The sequence below is a fragment of the Prunus mume genome, linkage group LG8 (assembly GCF_029339155.1).
Source record: "Prunus mume cultivar Tortuosa linkage group LG8, ASM2933915v1, whole genome shotgun sequence".
NCBI classification, from domain to species: domain Eukaryota; kingdom Viridiplantae; phylum Streptophyta; class Magnoliopsida; order Rosales; family Rosaceae; genus Prunus; species Prunus mume.
Genome location: NC_142705.1, coordinates 15,017,386 through 15,039,875, shown reverse-complemented (window position 1 = coordinate 15,039,875; position 22,490 = coordinate 15,017,386). Strand labels below are relative to the sequence as shown.

At 37.1% G+C, this 22,490-nt stretch overlaps 1 protein-coding gene and 1 long non-coding RNA gene across 4 annotated transcripts; both read left to right on the top strand.

Annotated features, from left to right (window-relative positions):
- The first annotated feature begins 7,102 nt into the window (after positions 1-7,102).
- Positions 7,103-8,286, top strand: LOC148914817 (uncharacterized). Its single transcript, XR_016122758.1, has 2 exons — positions 7,103-7,582; positions 7,973-8,286. It is a non-coding gene; the product is annotated as an uncharacterized LOC148914817 (long non-coding RNA).
- Positions 8,287-10,705: 2,419 nt separating this feature from the next.
- Positions 10,706-22,278, top strand: INO80 (DNA helicase INO80-like protein). 3 transcript variants are annotated; one of them, XM_008246051.2, is made up of 23 exons: positions 10,706-11,115; positions 11,328-11,415; positions 11,642-12,026; positions 12,119-12,551; positions 12,683-12,883; positions 13,035-13,145; positions 13,405-13,826; positions 13,945-14,053; positions 14,174-14,254; positions 14,326-14,498; positions 15,489-15,614; positions 16,254-16,415; positions 16,497-16,554; positions 17,197-17,427; positions 17,542-17,688; positions 18,330-18,890; positions 19,055-19,312; positions 19,439-19,546; positions 19,999-20,093; positions 20,196-20,352; positions 20,591-20,788; positions 21,121-21,279; positions 21,411-22,278. In XM_008246051.2, the coding sequence occupies exons 1-23, from the start codon at positions 11,056-11,058 to the stop codon at positions 21,636-21,638; spliced, it is 4,551 nt and encodes a 1,516-aa protein (XP_008244273.1). In that variant the 5' UTR covers positions 10,706-11,055; the 3' UTR covers positions 21,639-22,278. The 3 variants fall into 3 exon arrangements, 2 of the variants coding, with proteins under 2 accessions (XP_008244273.1, XP_016652274.1); XR_016122670.1 differs by having other exon boundaries at positions 10,707-11,115; positions 20,178-20,352; XM_016796788.2 differs by lacking the exon at positions 11,328-11,415 and having other exon boundaries at positions 10,721-11,115.
- Positions 22,279-22,490: the final 212 nt, after the last annotated feature.

The following is a 22,490-nucleotide window of genomic DNA, read 5'->3' as shown; positions in this document are numbered from 1 at the left end:
AGGTGGATCGGGTTACCCTAGAGTGCAAGATAGGCATCCCCAAGAATTTTCCTAGGTCGTCTGTTGAAGGGGAGCCACAAATGAAACTGATCTCTTGAGCTAACGCCCTGCTGGTATTAGGAGAACAAAATACAGAAGACTTGTCAATGTTGACAGTTTGACTAAAGGCTTGACAAAATAAATCCAAGCACCCTTTCATCACCATAGCTTGTTGCGTACTAGCTTCAGTGGAAAGATTAAGCCATCAGCAAAAAACAAATGCGATACAACATGACCAGTTTGGGAGGACTTAACAGGTTTCCATTTCCCCTATTGATAACATCAAATATGATATGAGATAGCTTTTCAATGCAAACCACAAAGAGGTAGGGAGATAGGGGATCTCTTTGTCTAATACCATTCTTTGGAATAAAAGGTTGAGAGAACTCGCTGTTAACACAAACTTGATATTTGACAGAAGAAACATAACTCAAAACCAGCTGAATGAAGTTAATGGGCATGCCGATTTCACCAAGGACCTTTTCAATAAACTTCAAATTTAATCTATCATAGGCTTTAGATAGATCAATTTTTCAGGCAATGAAGCCCTTCTTACCCTTAGAACATTTGAACTTATGCATAAATTCCTGAGCAATGAGGATGTTATCAGTGATTTGTCTTCCAGAGATGAAACTAACCTAATTAGGACTAATGATTTTAGGCAAAATAAGCCTGAACGAGCAACCAGTAATTTAGAAATTACCTCATAAAGAGTGCAACAAAGACTGATGGGTCTGAACTGCACCATGGAGTTGAAGGGGGGGTTTGGGGTGTTCTCAACCTTAGTGTTAATGTATGGTTTTTACTATTTTCTTTTGGCTTCCCTTGACAACTTTGTAATAGGATGTGTGTTGTTATTTATCAAGCTCAAGTTTAGATTAAGGAAAACCTTTCTTGGTGCTCTTCTCTAACTTCTGCTGTATGGAGGTTTATGCAATTTGACAAAGGTATTGTGCATTGCATATCATTTCATAAAACAGTCTTCATAAAAATGATGACTAGTCATCCGCTTTCTCGATGACTAGTCATCCTTGCTCAGAGGATTTCCACTGGATAACAAACTGCTTTGTCCTATTCCTCTTCTCTCTCTCTCACGCCATCCGACTTTCCGACCTAAGGAATTTTTTGGCTGTAAAGGCTACGTTTTTGGTCATTTGGTGGTTGTCTGTTTTGGGTGGAAGTTTTGGAAAGTTTGGCTTGCCATCTTTCGCTTCTTCTTCCTCGAGAGAACCATCTTATTTCATCTATGAGTTTTTCCAATTGATTTCTTTTTGAAAAACTGCATTTGAAACACGAATCTGCATCTAGCTACTTAAATCATTCTCTCATTTATATCTAGGTCAGATTCAAGATTGATTTCTTCAAGAGTATGGTTTCTTGAAGAAATTGGTCATTCTCCTTTGAATCCAAATTTTGGTTTCGGTTTGTGTTGGAGCTTGCAAGCTAGTGCCATGGGATGAACGAGCTGGAGAAGGAGCTGCCATTGCCATGAAGAACTGAGCTTCAAGCTTTGCTAAGTTGGAGAAGAAGATTGCACAAAGGAGGTATAGCTCATCTTCCTAAATAGATCTAGGTTTTTCTTGAGCTTGCTTGTGTTCCTTTGTAAGAATCTTTTTCTACTTAGTGGATTGCCTGGTCGGTTGATGACCCCAGTTTTTCCCAATGGTGGGTTTCTCGCAAACAGCTCGTTTCAAACTCAGAAATTTTCTGGGTTTGTGTTCTTGATGCTTGACTAGTCATCCTGGTTTGTGCAGCTTGACTAGTCATCTTTTTCTGCTTGGTGTTTGCTTGATTCTGCTTGGTCTCACACACTTTCACCATAGTTGTTGCTAGCACAAGGGATGCCTAGATTGACGGGTCCTTCTGAGTGCCTAGGTTGTCACTAGTAATTCTCTAGGCTTGCAGGTACATCTTGGTGTGCTCTGTGTATGTTATTATTTGGTATAATTCATATATGACAGTTGACTAGTCATAAGAGTATTTGGTCAAGGTCTAGAGTGTGTGAAGTTTGCTGCGTTCTTGGTTGAATATCTTTTAAATTTACCCCTCCTCACCTAAGTACCAATTTCAATTGGTATCAGAGCACCAGCTCTTAATATAAATAGAGAGATCCTTTGGGTGCTAATTGGTATTAGGTTTGCAAACATAAAAATGGACCAAATTGCTCATTGCATTCATGATGAGCTTGCCTTGTTTGTTCAGAAATATAGAAGGGTTGTCAAAGGTAAAACCAAAGTCACTAGGAATTGTCAAAATCTTCTTAGCTCGTCTACATGTGTGTCTCAAGACAATGTTTTTAAGGAGATGAATTTTTTGGACTCTTATGGCTTTAGGGAGGACAAAAGTTTGAAGGGTCTTGTAAAGTGCTATCTATGTGGTGGTGCTGGTCACACTGATGTGGAATGTGCAAATAACCACATGATAGAGTCTAATGGGAGAGATGAGTCAATTAGTGCACAATGGAGTGATAGTGATAGTGTTGATTCCAATAACTATATCACTTCATCTTTTGAAGAGACAAATAATTTTGCCCTTGTTGGTTATGTTCATAACTCTAGCATTGCTAGAGTTCATGTAGTTAAGGAAGGAAAATCCGATTCAAAAAATGAATCTGTGTCTGGAGATGATAGGCAGGATGACCAGTATACAGAAACAGGATGACCACCATACCTGGTATGTGTGAAAAGTATGATGTCCTTTATCAAACTTCCAAGCTTAAGGAAAGAAATTTCCTACTTGAAAGGAAGGTAAAGAACCTGGAAATTCTTAATTGCACTTTTAAAGAAGCAAATAATGAATTGAGTGAAAATATTGAGACCTTGAAGAGTGAAAAGGATTCATTGATTGTCATTAAAAATGACATTTCAAACCAATTGAATGTGCTCAAGGAAAACAACTTGGTTTTCCATGCCTCCAACAAGAATTTGTTGACTCAGATAAATGAGGCAAATGACATGGTGATCAAGCTTACCATAGGGGCTAAAAAGGTGGATAAAATATTGAATATGGGTAAGGTTCATGGAGACAAAATTGCTTTTGGTTATGGTTGTTCTAGTTCATATGCCCCTCCTCATTTGACCACATTTGTCAAGGAGTCAAATACAAAGTTTGATGTTTTAGAGCCAACTAGGACTCAAAGATTCATTCCTACTTGTTACCATTGTGGTGTGAAAGGTCATATTCGACCTAGGTGTAATGCTCTAAGGAATGTGTCTAGAGCAACCGATGCAAATGGCTTTAAGAACCATATTTCATCTCTTAAAACATGTGAGCTTGCAAAATCTGTTATTTGTACAAGAGATAAACATTTTTCACTTGCAAAATTTGGTTTTCAACAACCAAAAAGGTTCATTCCTATATGCCATCATTGTGGCACATTAGGACACATTAGACCAAAGTGTTTTGAGTTTAGGAATTTTGAGAAAAAGCCTTTTGTTCATTTCAAGAAAGTAAATGACAACTCACTTCAAACTCAAGTGAATGATCTTCTTTATAAAGCTGTCAAAATTCCTAAGGTGATCTCTATGCCTCATAAAGTCTCAAAAGTGAAGCAAGTTTGGATCAAGAAGGAAGACCATGTTCTTCCTCATGTTGGTGACTAGTTTCTTTATCTTATGTATCTAGACCATTCTCTTGTTTGTGGTTGCTTCATGGAGTCTAGATACCTGTCATGCACATGCATCTTACTTCTTCTTTTTTATTTTTTATATATTTATTTCATTTTGTTTTAGAAAGATGTGGTCATTGTGTGCATGTCTTTAGTCATCTCCTCACAATCCTTTGAATCTTGAGTCCAACTAAATTCCATGCTTTATGTAAGAACTTGGTGACATTTGACTAATTGACTTAAGACATTTTCTTGCACAAGAGATCTTAGTAATTGCCTTGCCTTGCAATTTGTGTCTATTGAGAAGCAACTAGCTATTTTTTTATTTTTATTTTTTCTTCTTCAACCGCTAGATACTTGAAGGTATTGATTTCCTTCTATTGGGTTGTGCAAAATGGATTAACTTGTATTTTCAATTTCATGTGCTCATAATATGAATTTCCATTTTGTTTGTGTTAATAAATTGCATGTAAGCTCTCTTCTCTCAAGATGCATGATTCTTATGAGTGGAAGTCTTTTCATGATGTTGTAGGTGTGAAAGAGTTATCCCCATTCTTGTCTACAATTTTGAGCATTTTTTGTTGAATATACTTGGGTTGCATGATATGCTTTGAGCTATCTATAAAGTGTCTAAGATCACTTGTAGTTGTCTCTCTACCTTGATCTTTTGATCCATTTGGAAATCAAAATGCAAATAAATTGTTGGAGTAAAAGCCTTGGAAAAGCAATGTCCACAAATATAGAAAAAGCATTTTCGGACAAGCAAGTGTGCTATACTTCATTTTTTATAAAAAGGTAAAAGCGCTTGGAAAAGCATTGTACATCATCAAATAGAAAAGCAAAATTGTACAAGCAAGTGTGCTATGCCTTTCTAAAATATTGATAAATGTCAACTTTTGGATCACATTTCTTGGTAGGGTTTATGCCTTGATTTCTAGAACTTATATTAGATTTGATGCTTGGAAAGTCTCATGCAACTCTTGGAAATCATTATTGAAGCTCATATTGAATTAGACCTCATTTTCCCAAACTCCTTACTCTAAGCTTCATGAGAAGTTCTAACTTATGTGTCTCATTGATTTTGGGAATTGAGTGCATATATTGCCTTGGCAATAGATTAACAATTTCCTATTTGTGTTTTTCCAAATAACCTAAGCACATGTTATGGAGATGCATGTTATTCTATTGCATGTCGTTTTTCTAATTCAAATTCTAGTTGCTTCCATCTCAATATGGCTTATTATGCTTGGATATCTCTTTGTATGCTATGTCTTGGGTCAATGTGTTTCATGCTAGCTCTGGAAATCATTTCTGCCTCGCATGACTAGTCATCCAATCTAGCATTCTTTGTGTCTCACTGATTCATTATTGGTTGCATTTTTGTTGTGTTATTTGTTGTGCTTAAAGGGGCTCTACACTTTATGTCATTCAAGCTCTTTTCTTTTGATGTGGTTTGGACTGTGTTGAGTCTTATTGTATGCATTTGTGAGCATACTTTGGAGTCATTGACTACTTGGTAGTCTCTCTTGTATCTATTTGGCTGTGATAGTCCATACTTTGCTTTAGTGAAGCTTCTTCATTGACATGTCATGGGTTTGGTCACACATTTGAGAAATCTGTGAGTTTGCTTGTTTAAGTAATGTTGGTGTTTGTCTTCTGAGCCCATATGACTAGTCATATATACTAGTCATTGGTCACTGGTATTGGTTTGGTCTTAAGGTATTTAGTCCTTCTTGGATTTGACCCATGTTACCATATGTGACCTGGTTGTCTCTCTTATGGGTTCCTTAAGTCACTTTTGAGTAGTCTTCTATTGATGTTGTTGCTTTATGTAACTCGAATGATGATTGTCTTGGCTGCAATCTCATGTTTGCATTTATAGGTCTATTGCACTTTGTGATTTTTCCATGAAAGGGAGCTTGTCATTTGCTTGTCCTTGGAACACTTTGTAATGTTATGAACTGCTTACATCTTGTTAGGATTGATCTCGGCATAGGCCTTTAATTCTTTTCTTTTTTAATTCATGTGCTTGAAGACTTGGTCTAGACAATGATTGCTGAACATCCCTGGTCACTTGATATGTTTGCTAGTGCTTCTCTGTGTATTAGCAAAGTCCTTCATCTTCTATAAGGTCGATACTAAACATGATGCTTATTGTGATTACTGCTCTGGTTGACTAGTCACTATATGCATACGCTGATTGTGGTTGACTAGTCATCATGATCTATTTTCGTTTCTGACCGTGTATCTGGTCTTGTCTCTTATTGTTTAGCTATGTCTCTGCCATCAAGTCATGCTGTATGCTTAATAGGGATCTTGTGCCTTTTGGTGAAATTAATTTTCACTCTCTAAGAACTAAGACCATTGGTTATGACACAAAGCACAAAGGCTCACTTGTCTTCTCCTTGTCTCATTTACACCTTCTGTTTCAACACTGCACTGTGTTTATGTGTGGTTGTGTTTGGATGATGCCACTTTGGTCTATGACCACCACCTTAATAAGTTGGTCTTGAAATCCTTACGAGTTTGTCTGGCTATATGAGTTTTGGATTGTTGGCTAATTTATTTTGTTGGGGGAGTTTCTTTGAGATGCATGTGTTTTGGCAACATTCTTGTCGATTCTTTTATCATTTTCATACATCAATGTTGCCTTTCTAAGCCTTATCTTGATTGATTTGCTCTCTTTATTCTTGGTCGTGTCTATGAGGTTGTTGGTCTTTGATGCCACCTTAAATTTGGACATGCGTGACTAGTCCGTTTCACTAGTCCACTCTCTTCTTCTTGTGCTTTTTGGAAGCTATGTTGTGTTTTTGGACAACCTAGAGACTTATGTCTTGTGTTCTTTCTCGCATGTCCTCAATCTTGAGCAAAAATTTAGGGTTCATCTTGCTTGGTGCTTTCTTCAAATTGACAATGATTGATGCCTTAAATTTTGAAACCTTAGTACTTTGTCTTGATTTTGTACTATGGTGTGTAAAGAAAAATTCATTGATTGTCCCTTGTTTTGATAAATATGTTGCTGAAACTCTATCTTTTTAAGGGAGTTTCTTTATGTGTAATGTGTACACATTGAAATTAAATTCAGCCACTTGATTTTAATTGCTTTAGGTATGATTCCTTGCAACTTATGCTCCATTTCTTATTCTCTTTAGCCTGATGCACTTTTGTGTTTGTTGGCTATTTATGGAAAGTTCGCTTAATGAGTACGTCAAAGGTTAATTCCTTTATGCTATATGATACTCAGGGGGAGTATGTTTTCTAAATGGGGTGTTTTTGCTTTAGGGGGAGTTTCTATTTGTGTAGTGGTTTTAATCTTGTACCCTCCGCAGGTCGGTAGGGGAGTTATTTTGTAATCACATTGTGATTAGTCTGTGCATTTTGATAGGGGGAGTTGTTCTGTCCTGTTTTGAACAACTAGTATTTGACTAGTCATAAATCTATGTTCTGTACTGTTTTAAACAACTGTTATTTGACTAGTCATCAATCTAAGTTATTTGCTGTTAACCTTGTTCATATATGCCTATCACTCTGTGGTTACTTTTGTATGTTGTTTCTATCTCTCTGCCTTTTTGCACTTTCCTTATCAACAAGGGGGAGAACACTCTCAACCCCACATTGCATATTTTTTAAAAATTCTGTGATAATATGCTTGTTTTTGTGCCTAGAAGATTGGTTGTTCTTGCAGGTACCTTCACTCCATCATCTCCTTAATCTCGGTTTTGGGTTGAGTGTTTTTAGAGAGTGTGTTGTCAAGGAAAGCCAAAAAGGGGGAGATTGTTAATGTATGGTTTTTACTATTTTCTTTTGGCTTCCCTTGACAACTTTGTAATAGGATGTGTGTTGTTATTTATCAAGCTCAAGTTTAGATTAAGGAAAACCTTTCTTGGTGCTCTTCTCTAACTTCTGCTGTATGGAGGTTTATGCAATTTGACAAAGGTATTGTGCATTGCATATCATTTCATAAAACAGTCTTCATAAAAATGATGACTAGTCATCCGTTTCTCAGATGACTAGTCATCCTTGCTCTGTAGGATTTCCAGCTGGATAACAAACTGCTTTGTCCTATTCCTCTTTCTCTCTCTCTGCTATCCGACTTTCCGACCTAAGGAATTTTTTGGTCAAAGGCTACGTTTTTGGTCATTTGGTGGTTGTCTGTTTTGGGTGGAAGTTTTGGAAAGTTTGGCTTGCCATCTTTCGCTTCTTCTTCCTCGAGAGAACCATCTTATTTCATCTATGAGTTTTTCCAATTGATTTCTTTTTGAAAAACTGCATTTGAAACACGAATCTGCATCTAGCTACTTAAATCATTCTCTCATTTATATCTAGGTCAGATTCAAGATTGATTTCTTCAAGAGTATGGTTTCTTGAAGAAATTGGTCATTCTCCTTTGAATCCAAATTTTGGTTTCGGTTTGTGTTGGAGCTTGCAAGCTAGTGCCATGGGATGAACGAGCTGGAGAAGGAGCTGCCATTGCCATGAAGAACTGAGCTTCAAGCTTTGCTAAGTTGGAGAAGAAGATTGCACAAAGGAGGTATAGCTCATCTTCCTAAATAGATCTAGGTTTTTCTTGAGCTTGCTTGTGTTCCTTTGTAAGAATCTTTTTCTACTTAGTGGATTGCCTGGTCGGTTGATGACCCCCAGCTTTTTCCCAATGGTGGGTTTCGCAAACAGCTGTTTCAAACTCAGAAATTTTCTGGGTTTGTGTTCTGATGACTGACTAGTCATCCGGGTTTGTGCAGTTGACTAGTCATCTTTTTCTGCTGTTTGGTGTTTGCTTGATTCTGCTGTTTGGTCTCACACACTTTCACCATAGTTGTTGCTAGCACAAGGGATGCCTAGATTGACGGGTCCTTCCGAGTGCCTAGGTTGTCACTAGTAATTCTCTAGGCTTGCAGGTACATCTTGGTGTGCTCTGTGTATGTTATTATTTGGTATAATTCATATATGACAGTTGACTAGTCATAAGAGTATTTGGTCAAGGTCTAGAGTGTGTGAAGTTTGCTGCGTTCTTGGTTGAATATCTTTTAAATTTACCCCTCCTCACCTAAGTACCAATTTCACTTAGGGATCAGAGTGATTAGGGTAGCATTGAGTTGCTCAGGGACATAAAATTTATGAAAAGCCTTACGAAACCATGGCGAAGATGTCATCAATTAAATTATAGCTATAACACTCAAATATGAGAATAAACGCACATGAATCAAGGGAAATTGTGGCAGATTGCAAAAGGGTAGAAAAGGGGGAACAAAATGGAAAAAGAAAAAGAAAAAGAAACACAGATTAACAAATATTTCCAATATTATTTGATGACAACTAGACAAAAAGGCCGAGTGGGCTGGGGACTGCGTGATGAGTTTTGTTTGCTGGTATGAGCTGGTGGAATGTGAAATTTATGGTGCTAGTCGGCATTGATGGCAGAGGCCCTAGCTATTCGGGAGGCGCTGATGGTATGCTCAAATGAGGGCTGAAGGGATCTTGAAGTGAAATCTGATTCAAAACATCTCATTGCCATTTGGTAGCTACTTTTGTTTCTAGAGTAGGTACAGAGCTTTCTTGGGACTACGTTGGTGCAGAATGGCTCTTAGATTGTCTAGCTAGTGATGTAAACATTAGCATTAATTCGTATTTTAATAAAATCTCCCAACTTTTTGACCCAAAAAAAAAAGACAAAAAATTCTAACTTAAGTAGGATAAATTTGTCCTTAGAAGTCATTTCATAAAAAGATAAATTTGTCTTTAAAATTATGAAGATGTGTGAGAAAATAGGATAAGAGGATGAAAATAGCAACACTCATAAATAATTAAGCCAAGCCAGTGGGGTTCATGCAGTGGTTTGGCATCAATTTTCCCCCCTTCCCCATATTGGCACCCAGTGTTCGAAGCTTGATATTGGCAAAAATTTGTAGAGAACCAATTTAACTGATATCCCCGCTCCCCCTCCCAACAATTGGCCAAAAAAATAATAAATAATTAAGCCAAAAAGAAACTAGGTATTACTTCTTAAAATGGGTCAAGGATTCAAATGGATTCAACTTCTAAACCGTCTTTTAAGATGCCAAAAATTTTAAGTCGTTAAGGGCCAGTTTGGCTTTTGGTAATCTTTTTGTTAAAAGTGATTTTGGTACAATAATCAGTTTCTCAGTATTTAGCAAATGTTTGTGTAAAAGTATTGTGAGTTGTGTATAATGACTAAAAATGACATTATGTTGAAATGACTTTTCTATTCAAGTATTTGGTATTAAAAAAAAAAAAAATACCTTCACTTATGTAATTCTTGTGTTAAATATGTTTTTTTAACCATGACACCCTAAAAATTATTTTAATCATAAAATAAATAATGTGTGGAAAACTATTTTCACTGCACTAAAATTCCACACTATTTTTTAACAGTGTAAGAAAATTTCCATAATTTTAAATTTTTAATAGAACAAATATTAGACTTTATTTTTTGGTCTGAAAACAAATATTGGACTTTGGGACTTTATGCAATCAATCTAGCATTGCCAAGCTATTGGACGGCCAAAAGAAATGAAAGAATCACAACATGTTGAATAGAAAATATAAAATAGGGCATTTTAAAAGAAATAGGCGATGTTAGGTAGTTTGCAAAAATTCATTAATGTCATGACTGTTCCAACCTAATTATCAAGAAAGTGAAAACCAAAATCACCTCCGCTCATACTTTTTCAAACTGCTGTCGTTGACATCGAATTTCTCAAATAATGACGTTCTACTCTTTTTACCAAATACGCTAACACACACATCACTTTCAAAGAAAATGACTTTCCTCTAAATAATCAATATCAAACGGGTACTAAATGTAAGCCAGCACATTACTCAAATAGTGCTCATGCTAAAAAATCATAATCTCCACAACTAAACGTCCAAAATGTAAATTTCTTTTTAAATAAAGGTCCAAAATAATATTAGTCGAACAGAAATTTGCCACGTGGTTCTTCAAGCAGGGCTCCTATCCTACAGCAGCCGTAGACAACCGCAACAGGCCAGCACCCTCTCCCAAAACGCCGATTAATCCAGAGACAGCAAAACCCGAAAAACAGACCAATTCCATACAAAAAATTTTTGAGAAAAAATAGGAAAATTTTAAAAAGTGCCCCAAAGGGGTGCGCACGCTAACAAATGTCACCCGGCCAGCGCAGGTTAGCGCCTCCCGATGCTTCCTGCACTGTCTGTGACTACTACGAGACCTTCCCTTTCTCTCTCTACCCGCCTTATCCTACGCAGCCTCTCGTTATCACCACAGCTTCTCTAGGGTTAGGGCTAAATTCTCATTCGCTTCCTCTCTCTCTTTATCGCTTTCTTTTCGCCCAATTCTTCATGCGCTTCGGAGAACTAGGGTTTTATGATCTTCTAAGGGTAGCTTCACATTCTGTTCGACCCAAACGCACATGGACCACAGGAGGCAATCCAAGGATTCTCTCTCATACTCTAACCTCTTCAATCTTGAGGTAGGTCTTTGTTTTCTCAAATTGTTGCCTTGCTTAGCCCTTTTTGGTTTGCTCTGATTTGGCAAGTTTTGTGCTTTATGTTTGTAATTCATATGTTTGAATTGGGAACTTTGAATGTTTCTGAACTGAAGTGTATTTTCTTGCATATTGAGATTGAGAGTTTGATTGTGATTTTTTATTTTTTCTTTATTTTCTTTATTGTTGTGTTGTAGTCTTTGATGAACTTTCAAGTTCCACAACCAGATGACGATTTTGATTATTATGGCAATAGTAGTCAGGATGAGAGCAGAGGTAGCCAAGGTAGGCAATTTGTCTTAATATTTCGACAAGAGCTTAGTATGACCAATTTGATTTTTCTTTTCTCTTTCTTGTAAATGTACTTCTACACTACATGCTACTAGAGTATCTCTATGCATATATGTTATACATTTAGATATAGGTGTTGGTTGGAAGGAAAACTTGGGCAAGGGATTTGTGGTCTTATAGATGCACATTGTTTGTGCTTTGTGGCTGGTTGCATGTGTAGGTGGAGCCACTGGTAATGGGCTAATGCCTGACAGAGAATTGAATTCAGTGAAGAAAAGAAGGCGATCTCAAAATAGTGACTACGAGGACGAGGACAGTTATTACCGGACACATATTACAGAAGAAAGGTATCGATCAATGCTTGGAGAACACATTCAGAAGTATAAAAGGAGGTTCAAGGATTCCTCGTCAAGTCCTGCACCAACGCAGATGGGGATTCCAGTTCCAAAGGGAAATAAGGGTTTAAAATCCAGGAAACTGGCCAATGAGCAACGAGGAGGGTTTTATGATATGGAAACCACATCAGAGTGGCTCAATGATTCTAATACTCAGAAGCCAGGGAACCACCATGACGCAGATTTTGCACCACAAAGTGGCACCAATAGGTTTGCTTTCACCTCTGATTTCCTTTTGATCATGGGCTATTTTCAACCTAAGCATTTATTTGATTATATTTCCTTCTCTGTATTTCATGCAGAATAACGTATGAACCTCCTTATCTGGATATAGGAGATGGTATCACTTACAAGATTCCACCAATTTATGATAAGCTGGTGACATCTTTGCACTTGCCTAGCTTTTCAGATTTTCGGGTGGAGGAAGTTTACTTGAAAGGTACATTGGACTTGGGATCCTTGGCAGAAATGATGGCTAGTGACAAAAGGTTGGGGCCTAAAAACCAGGCAGGGATGGGGGAGCCTCAGCCCCAATATGAATCCCTTCAGGATAGATTAAAGGCATCGTCCACATCAAACTCAGCTCAAAAGTTCAGTCTCAAAGTCTCTGATATTGGGTTAAATTCTTCTATCCCAGAGGGGGCAGCTGGAAATATAAAGAGGTCTATTTTGTCTGAAGGTGGTGTCTTACAGGTCTACTATGTGAAAGTTTTGGAGAAAGGAGACACATATGAGGTTTGTTTTCCTTCACTTTAGATTATTTGGTTACTTTTTTTTTTCTTTTTTTTTTTGGGGGTGGGTGGTAGGGCGGGGGGTGTGTGTCTCCCTTTTTATGTGGTATTTGTTCACTCATGGTTGTTCTGCAGATCATTGAACGAAGCCTACCCAAGAAGCAAAAGTTGAAGAAAGACCCTTCTGTGATTGAGAGGGAGGAAACGGAAAAGATTGGAAAAGTTTGGGTAAACATAGTAAGAAGAGACATGCCAAAGCATCATAGGATTTTTACAACTTTTCACCGGAAGCAACTAATTGACGCTAAGAGGGTCTCAGAGAACTGTCAAAGAGAGGTACTTATGATGTGTATGGCGTATGTAGTGTTCTACTTCTTTCTGTTATACTGCATGTCAGATGTGGATTTTGATATTCAAACTTGGTCATGATTGATTTTATTAACCTGGCATTTTTAGTACTTATACTGAAGCTATGGATTTTTTATAGGTGAAAATGAAGGTGAGTAGATCACTTAAATTGATGAGGGGTGCTGCAATTCGTACAAGGAAACTAGCCAGAGACATGCTACTATTTTGGAAGAGAATAGATAAAGAGATGGTATCCTTCCCTTCTCCTCTATGAAATGCCTTTTCATCCTATTGGTCTTAAATTTAGTCATCTTTAGTGATTTGTAGTTGACATGAAATTTATATTCATGTCCAAAGTTCCATAAATGTTTGGTCAAATCATGGATCTTGAGAGTCTTTCTTGGAGAGATTGTCATTTGAAGATCATATATTTATTTTTATTTTTTTTATCTTTTGACAAAAACTCCATCAAATTTTATTAATTTTTTAAAATATTGATACTGTTGCAGGCAGAAGTGAGGAAGAAAGAGGAGAAAGAAGCAGCTGAAGCTTTGAGGCGCGAACAGGAGCTTCGAGAAGCAAAGAGACAGCAGCAAAGGCTCAATTTTCTTATACAGCAAACTGAACTTTACAGTCACTTTATGCAGAACAAGTCAAGTTCACAGCCATCTGAAGATCTGGCTGTCGGAGATGAAAAACAAAACGACAAAGAAGCATCTCTGAGCTCCTCAGATGATGAAGCTATTGAGGAAGAAGACCCTGAGGATGCTGAACTGAAAAAGGAGGCTTTTAAAGCTGCTCAAGATGCAGTTTTAAAGCAGAAAAACTTAACTAGTAAATTTGATAGTGAGTATATGAGACTATGTGAAGATGCTGAACCTGAGGCAGCACAGGAGGTTGCTGGAGCTAGTAGCATAGATCTACATAACCCGTCAGTCACTCTTTCCTTTCTTATTTTTGATCTTGTCTTTCTTCTGGAGTGTATCAGGAAATTGGAGTCAAAGCTTTTTCCAGTCAAATTGATAAAGTTTCTATTATTATATATGCAGTTCCACCATGCCTGTAACCTCAACGGTTCAGACACCGGAGTTGTTTAAAGGATCCCTTAAAGAATATCAGCTAAAAGGCCTCCAGTGGCTGGTTAATTGTTATGAGCAGGTTGTTAGTCTGTACTCTGTACCCAAATGGATACACATGATATGTGCATGCACAATTTAACTCTCCCGGATTTATTTTCTCTTGATTGATTATTTAGAAGGTATTTTTGCTGTCTATCAGGGTTTAAATGGCATCCTTGCTGATGAGATGGGACTAGGAAAGACTATCCAGGCCATGGCGTTTTTGGCTCATTTGGCTGAGGTAATTGTTCGGCTTGGTTTGTTATCATAATAATTGTCTTTGAAGTAACTTGGATTGCTTGTCCCATTCAGGAGAAAAATATATGGGGGCCTTTTCTGGTTGTTGCTCCTGCTTCTGTCTTGAACAATTGGGCTGATGAAATTAGTCGTTTCTGCCCTGACTTGAAAACTCTTCCATACTGGGGTGGTCTTCAGGAGCGTACAGTGCTTAGGAAAAAGATCACTGCTAAGAAACTTTACCGCAGGTAATTTTCTTTGCCCTTGTTATTTTAAAATTTCAAGAACAACAATGATAATTGGCCGGTCTTGGAAGTAATGTCGTGCTTAAGATGCTGTTTGGGCCGACTTGAAACAATATGAGGCCTTAGATGGAAATTCCAGATTAAGCTTCTTATTAGTGCTGATAAATAAAATATTAACTTAGTTTTATATGCTAAAAGTTTCTCATGTTTAAATCCTATTATCTTGTAGACATAGTTGCTATTGAAAAAAAAAAAAGAAATTGTGAACATAGCAAAACAATAATGAGAAGAAAGAGAACAATATAGGTTTTAGAGAAAAATAGGTAATAGAAAAAACAATACAACTTATAAATTGGTTATAACTAAGTGGGATTGTGTTATCTCTTATGCAGAAAAGTTGTCAAAATATGGGATTTACTGATTCTTTTGGATTGTGGACAACCTTAGTAGCAAATGATTTGTTGGAGCACAAAACTCATAGATTTGTAAAAATATGCATATTGATTGGATTGTTTGTGCATGCACCCCATATCATATCTAGAAGGGACCTTTATGAAATAGAAGCTTAGATGGTACACTGGCCTCCTACAAATCAAGTACATATTGCCATGGGTGTAGCTGAAGTTTTCATTTTATCTTGAGTTGGTCTGTTCTCTTGCTCCTTTTCTTTCCCTTTTCTTCACCAAGTAAAACTTTAGCGTGTGGTCAGAATCCAAATACAGAGGAAGTATAGAAGAGTTGATTAAAAATGAAAAAGAAACAGCAAAGTGAAATAAAGAATAAAAAGGAAATGCAGATTCCCTTGGAGACTGCTCAAGCAGTTGAACTCAACTCTACTAAAGAATGCTTCACCGGCTGAAAAACACTTTTTTTCTTTGTTTACAAAATTGATATATTTTAGCATGCTAGTTGTCCATATGAGAAATACCATGGCTCATTTCCCACCATTTTATAAACTTTTGTTGTTGTTTTTGTCCTCAAACTTATTGACAGGGATGCGGGGTTTCATATTCTCATTACCAGCTACCAGCTGCTAGTGGGCGATGAGAAGTATTTTCGACGTGTGAAATGGCAGTATATGGTATTGGATGAAGCCCAAGCAATCAAAAGTTCTAACAGGTTTGGACTTAAATCTTCCTTGATATTTATTTATTAAGGATTTTGGACGTGCTCCTACTCCTTGGTCTTCTTGACCTGTCTTTGTTATGTGTTAAATGGTTACTAACATGAACTTTCCTCTTGAAAATCAACAATGGGAATTAGCTCCATTGATAGGGCCATTCTTGTGGTAAATTGAATGTGTTAAGTGATACCAAGTGTCATAAAGATGAAACAAATTTAAGAAACCTGAGAAGGAATATTATAAAAATAATTTTTAAAATAATAACCATGTGTAATATTCTTGACAAAATTGTCCACACCTTCTAAGCAAATGAAGGTGTATTATTTCTAAGCATCCAAATAAGCGCCAGCAAGGGTGGACACGATGTGTCCTTACTCTTCAGGTGTCCCAACATGGAATCTTTTATGGAAGTAGTCTCATACAAACTAATCGATTTTACATTATTGTTAGGGTTGCAGTTGTAATAATATTGTGGTTTAGTTCCCCTTGATCCTAGACCCAACCATTTATATTAAGAACTATTCAACAACAAATGCTAACATTTGCAAAGTCTTTTAGATTGTGAGTGCATGTATTTTATTATGATTTCTTAAATCCTATGTGTACTCATATCATTGGATATTTTGGTTTGACAGTATAAGATGGAAGACACTGCTCAGCTTTAATTGTCGAAATCGTTTGCTGCTTACTGGTACACCTATCCAGAATAATATGGCAGAGTTGTGGGCTCTACTACATTTCATTATGCCAACCTTATTTGACAGCCATGAACAATTCAATGAGTGGTTTTCAAAAGGGTATGCATTTGGATCTGAAATTCCTACCCACAAACTAATAAAGTATTCTTATTAAATGAATTATTTTTCAAATATTAACAGAATTGAAAACCATGCGGAACATGGGGGTACTTTGAACGAGCACCAGCTTAACAGATTGGTTAGTACCCTGACTCTGATAATTGTATTCATTAATAAATTTTACCTTGCTCTTTGGTCTAGTCTAACGTTCCCAATAAAGTTCTAATTTGATTATCCTTGGAAATGTTCTGGTCTGTCAAATTTCTCCTGTTAGCAAGACATGTAATTTGTGAATGGAAATAGCATATATGGGACAATTATATGCAGTTGTCAGTCCCGAAGCACAGACATAATGGGCTTTGAAATGGTGACGATGAGTGGCTTCCTGGTTGGATATGGGCAAGTCATCTTCCTTGCTCCTCATCCAGGGTGTATTCGAAAATCCCATAAATAATTTAGGCAACCCCAAAAAACCAAGAATTTTATGGAACATTCTAGGTGGAGAAAATTTGGTAATGTTTTTCTTGACAATATTGACCCAAATATAACCTTCTATGTTTAAGAAATCATGAGGCTAATATGATCCCATTTCTTATTTCATTATTCCATCTTGCTGTAGCCATCAACTGTACTTAATGTGTATGTGTGCTGGTTAAAACTCTCATAAATAATCCCAGCCTTATTTTTTTTCACCTCTCTGGTTAAAACTTTCCTAGTTGTGAATGGAAATACCTAATGGGATGTGGAACATTTCTGACTACTTCTGTTTTTCTCCTTACAGCATTCCATATTAAAGCCATTCATGCTGCGTCGAGTTAAAACAGATGTGATTTCTGAGCTGACCCAGAAAACTGAGGTTACTGTGCACTGCAAGTTGAGTTCTCGGCAACAAGCTTTTTATCAAGCTATCAAGAACAAAATATCTCTTGCTGAGTTGTTTGACAGCAATCGTGGGCATCTTAATGAGAAGAAAATTTTGAATTTGATGAATATTGTCATTCAGCTGAGAAAGGTAGGCTATCCTTACATAGGTTTTTGTAGTCTATATGGTGAGATGTAATTATTATGAGATTTCTTTATTTTCTCAAAATTGTCCATAAAAAGTGTTTCATTTGTGCAATGTTAGGTATGCAACCATCCTGAGCTATTTGAGAGGAGTGAAGGAAGCACATATCTGTACTTTGGTGAGATACCAAATTCTCTTCTTGCCCCTCCATTTGGGGAGTTAGAGGACGTGCACTACTCAGGGGGTCAAAATCCTATAACATACTCGGTACTTTCTTAACACCCTTTCCCTCATACATAATCATAAGTCTTTTGTAGTGCAAAGGTGAGATTATCACTTTGCTCGTACCCTGCACACAACATATTAATTGGTCAGTAACGAAAGGGGAGACAGAGAGGGAGGTAAGTAGGTGTGGTGGTGAGAGATGGAGGAAAGAGTGAGTTAAACAGAGGGAGGCTGGAGGGAAATTCTATAATTTGATGGCAATTTGCATGTATGGCACCACTAATTACATGCCAATTTTCAGGTGCAACACATGACCTGCACTTGTACTTTCCTTATGTTATTCATGTTCTCATTCTCTTAGAAATTATGTTCCTTTGAATAATTTGGAATGCATATTGGACCTGCATTTGGAAGTGGATGTCTATTAATGCTTATTTAAAGAGTAAATTCATGACATGCTTCTATTGGGATATATACTATTTAGAACACTAATTGCTTGTGTATTCCATAAGAGTATTTCCAATCTACTTTTTCACCTGAAGAAATAAATTAAACTAGCTGCTGTGCCCAATCACAGACATTTGTGCTTGCATTTCCCTTTTCCCATTGTTTGATTTTGTGCTTTAGTTTCCAGTAACTTACCTACTGACTAAACTTTTAAACGGAATTTCTTGTTTCTCCAGATCCCTAAACTTTTCTATCAAGAAATTCTCCAGAGCTCTGAAATTTTTTGCACAGCAGTTCGACATGGTGTCTACAAAGAATCTTTTGAGAAATACTTTAACATATTTTCACCGGAAAATGTTCATCGATCAATATTCTTGCAAGAGAATAGCTCGGATGAGTTGTCCATTAATAGTGGAACGTTTGGTTTTACTCATCTGATAGAACAGTCCCCTGCAGAGGTTGCATTTCTAGGAACTGGTTCTTTTATGGAGAGACTAATGTTTTCCATTATGAGATGGGATCGGCAATTTTTGGATGGAACTGTGGACTCACTGGTGGAAACCATGAAGGATGATTTTGAATGTAGTTATCTTGACAGTGGAAAAGTGAGAGCGGTGACACGAATGCTGCTCATGCCTTCACGATCTGTAACTAGTGTTCTTCAAAACAAACTGGCTACAGGACCTGGTGATGCACCATTCGAGGCTCTAGTTGTCTCACATCGGGACAGGCTTCTTTCTAACACTAGGCTTCTCCATTCAACATACACATTCATACCACGAGCTAGAGCTCCCCCAGTATGTTTTCAGTTATTCAATTTTTGTTATTATTATTATTTTTTGTTGTTGTAATTATTGTAGTTGTGCAGCTTGACCCTAGAAGGAAAAGAAAAAATTGTTATTGTCTTTGTTACCACTTTATATTGATAAACTTATATCAAAATATTGTATAATGTGGACAGGTTAATGCCCATTGCTCAGACAGAAACTTTACTTACAAAATGGTTGAAGAACAACAATACCCTTGGGTGAAGAGGCTGTTCACTGGGTTTGCACGGACATCTGACTTTAATGGACCCAGGAAACCTGAGAGTCCTCATCATTTAATACAAGAGATTGATTCTGAGCTGCCTGTTTCATGTCCTGCTCTTCAGTTAACATACAGGATTTTTGGGTCTTGTCCTCCCATGCAAAGCTTTGACCCTGCAAAATTGCTCACTGTAAGACTGTTTATCCTCTTTTGGTTTCCTTTTATATTCTTTAGTGACCACATTTTTTTTTCTAATTTATTTTTAAATTTCTCAATTGCAAGTGTTGAAAGATGAGCTTATCTATCTTTTCTATAGGATTCTGGGAAACTTCAGACCCTTGATATATTGTTGAAACGCTTGAGGGCAGACAACCATCGTGTTCTGTTGTTTGCACAAATGACAAAGATGCTGAATATTCTCGAGGTAATGATTCATTTCTTATTAGACCTTCTTGATTGCTCTAGGTTCATGGGTTCACCTTGGGTTTTTAACTTGATTTGATTCCCATTTCAGCCATACCTAACTATATGTGATCATGACACTGATTTTGAGAATAGTGTGATCATGCCACTCAGTGCACATGAGTCGTGTTCTTTATGTGCAAGTAGTTATTTGTGGCTTAAGAAAAAAAATTTCTTAGGTTAGTTTTAGTAAATATTGTTTCCCTGTAGTGATTATGTGTTAATTGACTGAAGTAAGATGTTTTGCCAAACTTTACTTAGGTATTTTAATTAATGCTTTATTTAATTGAGCTATTTGCTGGTCAGATTGTCATTTTGGAAACTCTTATTGCACCAAAGGACAACTTGTATTCCAACTGTTTACCTATCTTTTCTGGGGATTTTTCTTCTGGTGCTGATAACCTAAATGTGCAGGACTACATGAACTACAGGAAATATAAATACCTGAGACTTGATGGATCCTCCACCATAATGGATCGGCGAGATATGGTCAGAGACTTCCAGCAACGGTATGAATTTCATTATAAAGGCTTTGAAGAGCTGTGTGTGTTGTAGACTCTTATGATTACATACTAGTTCATTAACGTATTTAGATGATTGTGTTCTAACAGGAGTGATATTTTTGTGTTCTTGCTGAGTACAAGAGCTGGTGGACTTGGCATTAACTTGACAGCTGCTGATACTGTCATATTTTATGAAAGTGATTGGAATCCAACCCTGGATCTACAGGCAATGGATAGAGCTCATCGTCTGGGTCAGACAAGAGATGTGAGTTTTGGTTTCCTGAATCCAACCCTAGGTTTTGTGTTTTCTAAGTTTTGTGTTCTTTGAGAAATATTAATAAATGCTACTGTCTTCCAAACGGCTTGACCATTCTTTTAGTACAGCCATTTGTTTGTATGGTGCTTTGGAATTATCTTCTTGCTTTTATGCATCTTGAGATGTATTCTGCTTAGTTCAGTATTAAATTCTTATATTGTTTAATTCTCACCCACTCATGGTGTAGGTTACCGTCTACCGCCTAATTTGTAAAGAAACTGTTGAAGAGAAGATTCTGCAAAGAGCAAGTCAGAAAAATACTGTCCAGCAGCTTGTAATGATGGGTGGCCATGTTCAGGGTGATCTTTTGGCTCCTGAGGATGTTGTATCATTACTTCTGGATGATGCTCAGTTGGAGCAGAAATTAAGAGAAATTCCATTACAGGTGCAGGCAGTTTAAGTTGTTTATCTGTCAATTCCTTCTTCCAAATATTAGCTCATTTCAGATAAGAGTTTTAGTGCATTTTCCTTGGTACAAGCCTTTATTCATTTCAGATATTAGCTCAATTCCTTATTCCAACTTTTAGCTCATTTAAGATAGAGTTTAAATGCATTTTTCGTTGGTACAATCTTTTATTTATTTCAGATATTAGCTCAATTCCTTCTTCCAAATACTCTCTCTCTCTCTCTCTCTCTCTCTCTCTCTATATATATATATATATATATATATATATCCCTATCTCTTTATCTCTCTAAATTATCTTATTGTTTTGCCAGACCAAGGATAAACAAAAGAAGAAACAAACAAAGGGTATACGGGTAGACGCAGAAGGTGATGCTTCTTTGGAAGATTTAACAAATCCTGCATCTGCACCTCAGGGTACTGGACATGAGGACTCTCCAGATGTGGAAAAATCAAAATCCAACAATAAAAAGGTACTGGAGCTTGTCTGGACTCCATTGTTCCATTTACACCTAGCTTAACAGCTGGCAAAATACTAAGTGCTATCTACACTATATTTGTTCCTCTGAGTTGTGCTTATTAATATCATCATATCTGTGCACAGAGAAAAGCTGCATCTGACAAACAAACTCTGAGGCCAAAGAATCCGAAAAGCATGGGAGGATCTGATAGCTATGAGTTGGATGACCCCCTACAAAATACTGATCCACAAGCTGTGAAACCCAAGAGGCCAAAGAGGTCAAAGAAGAGTGTAAACGAAAATCTTGAGCCGGCATTTACTGCAACACTCCCTCCAGTTCCAGAGCAGACCCAATATCCACCCCCACATTAGTTTGGATCCTGCTGGTTTCCGAGCAGAAACTGGGCAGGATATCTGAATCCAATGGCAGTTCATTTTCTTGTTAATATAGTGGACAAGATTGTAATTGATTGATGAGCACGAGCATCACTTCGAGGTCCTCTTGTCACTGGCCCCATTGTGGCTGGGAAGAAATTGGGACCAGAGTTGGAGAATATATAGTCAGAGCTGTACGATAGTTTGTAAATATTACTCATAATTTGTTTAGGGTTCAATGGCCATCAAATTACTAGATGGATGGTATATAAAGGTTCGTTCCATTTTGTGGTCCTTCTCTCAGCTGTATAGAGGGTAGATGTATTTCATCTGTGGGCCTAATCGCCGAACCTCTCCGGTTAAGGGACATTGACTGGGGAATTGTATATGAAATCATCTTGCAGCTCTGCGTCTCCAAATCTGTTTGTCTCTGCTTGGATTTGAAATTTAAATTCAGCCTGGTTTGGGTTAGCATTATTTATGTAAAAGATGTTATGTACCCAACCAATGTGGCAGTTATGATCTGTAGTCGGATTTCGGCAAGACAGATCTAAATTCATGTAATTTAGTATTTATTCCAAATAATTTTTTGGCCAATAAGATCAGTAAATTGAATAAAATCGCTGCTTTAAGATGACGAGAAGGGTTTGTTTGGAAGTGCTCTAGGAGGCATTGATGTTCATAAACGGTTTTATCAGAAAAACATTGAAATTTTCATTAAAATCCAGGTCACTTGGGAGTCAGAAGCAATTCCAAACATGGCGTAATTAAATCGTTGAAGTGCTTAATTAGCGAATTTATATGTATATATTTTAATTTAATGTGTCAAACTTTTGGCGGGAAAAAATA

What these genes read in the sequence shown, in the direction of transcription:
- INO80 (XM_008246051.2), top strand. Translation starts at nt 11,056, where the DNA reads ATGGACCACAGGAGGCAATCCAAGGATTCTCTCTCATACTCTAACCTC. An exon ending in AGAGAATAGATAAAGAGATG is followed by an intron (nt 13,146 to 13,404) that starts GTATCCTTCCCT and finishes ATACTGTTGCAG; the next exon opens with GCAGAAGTGAGGAAGAAAGA. An exon ending in TAAGAGAAATTCCATTACAG is followed by an intron (nt 20,789 to 21,120) that starts GTGCAGGCAGTT and finishes TTGTTTTGCCAG; the next exon opens with ACCAAGGATAAACAAAAGAA.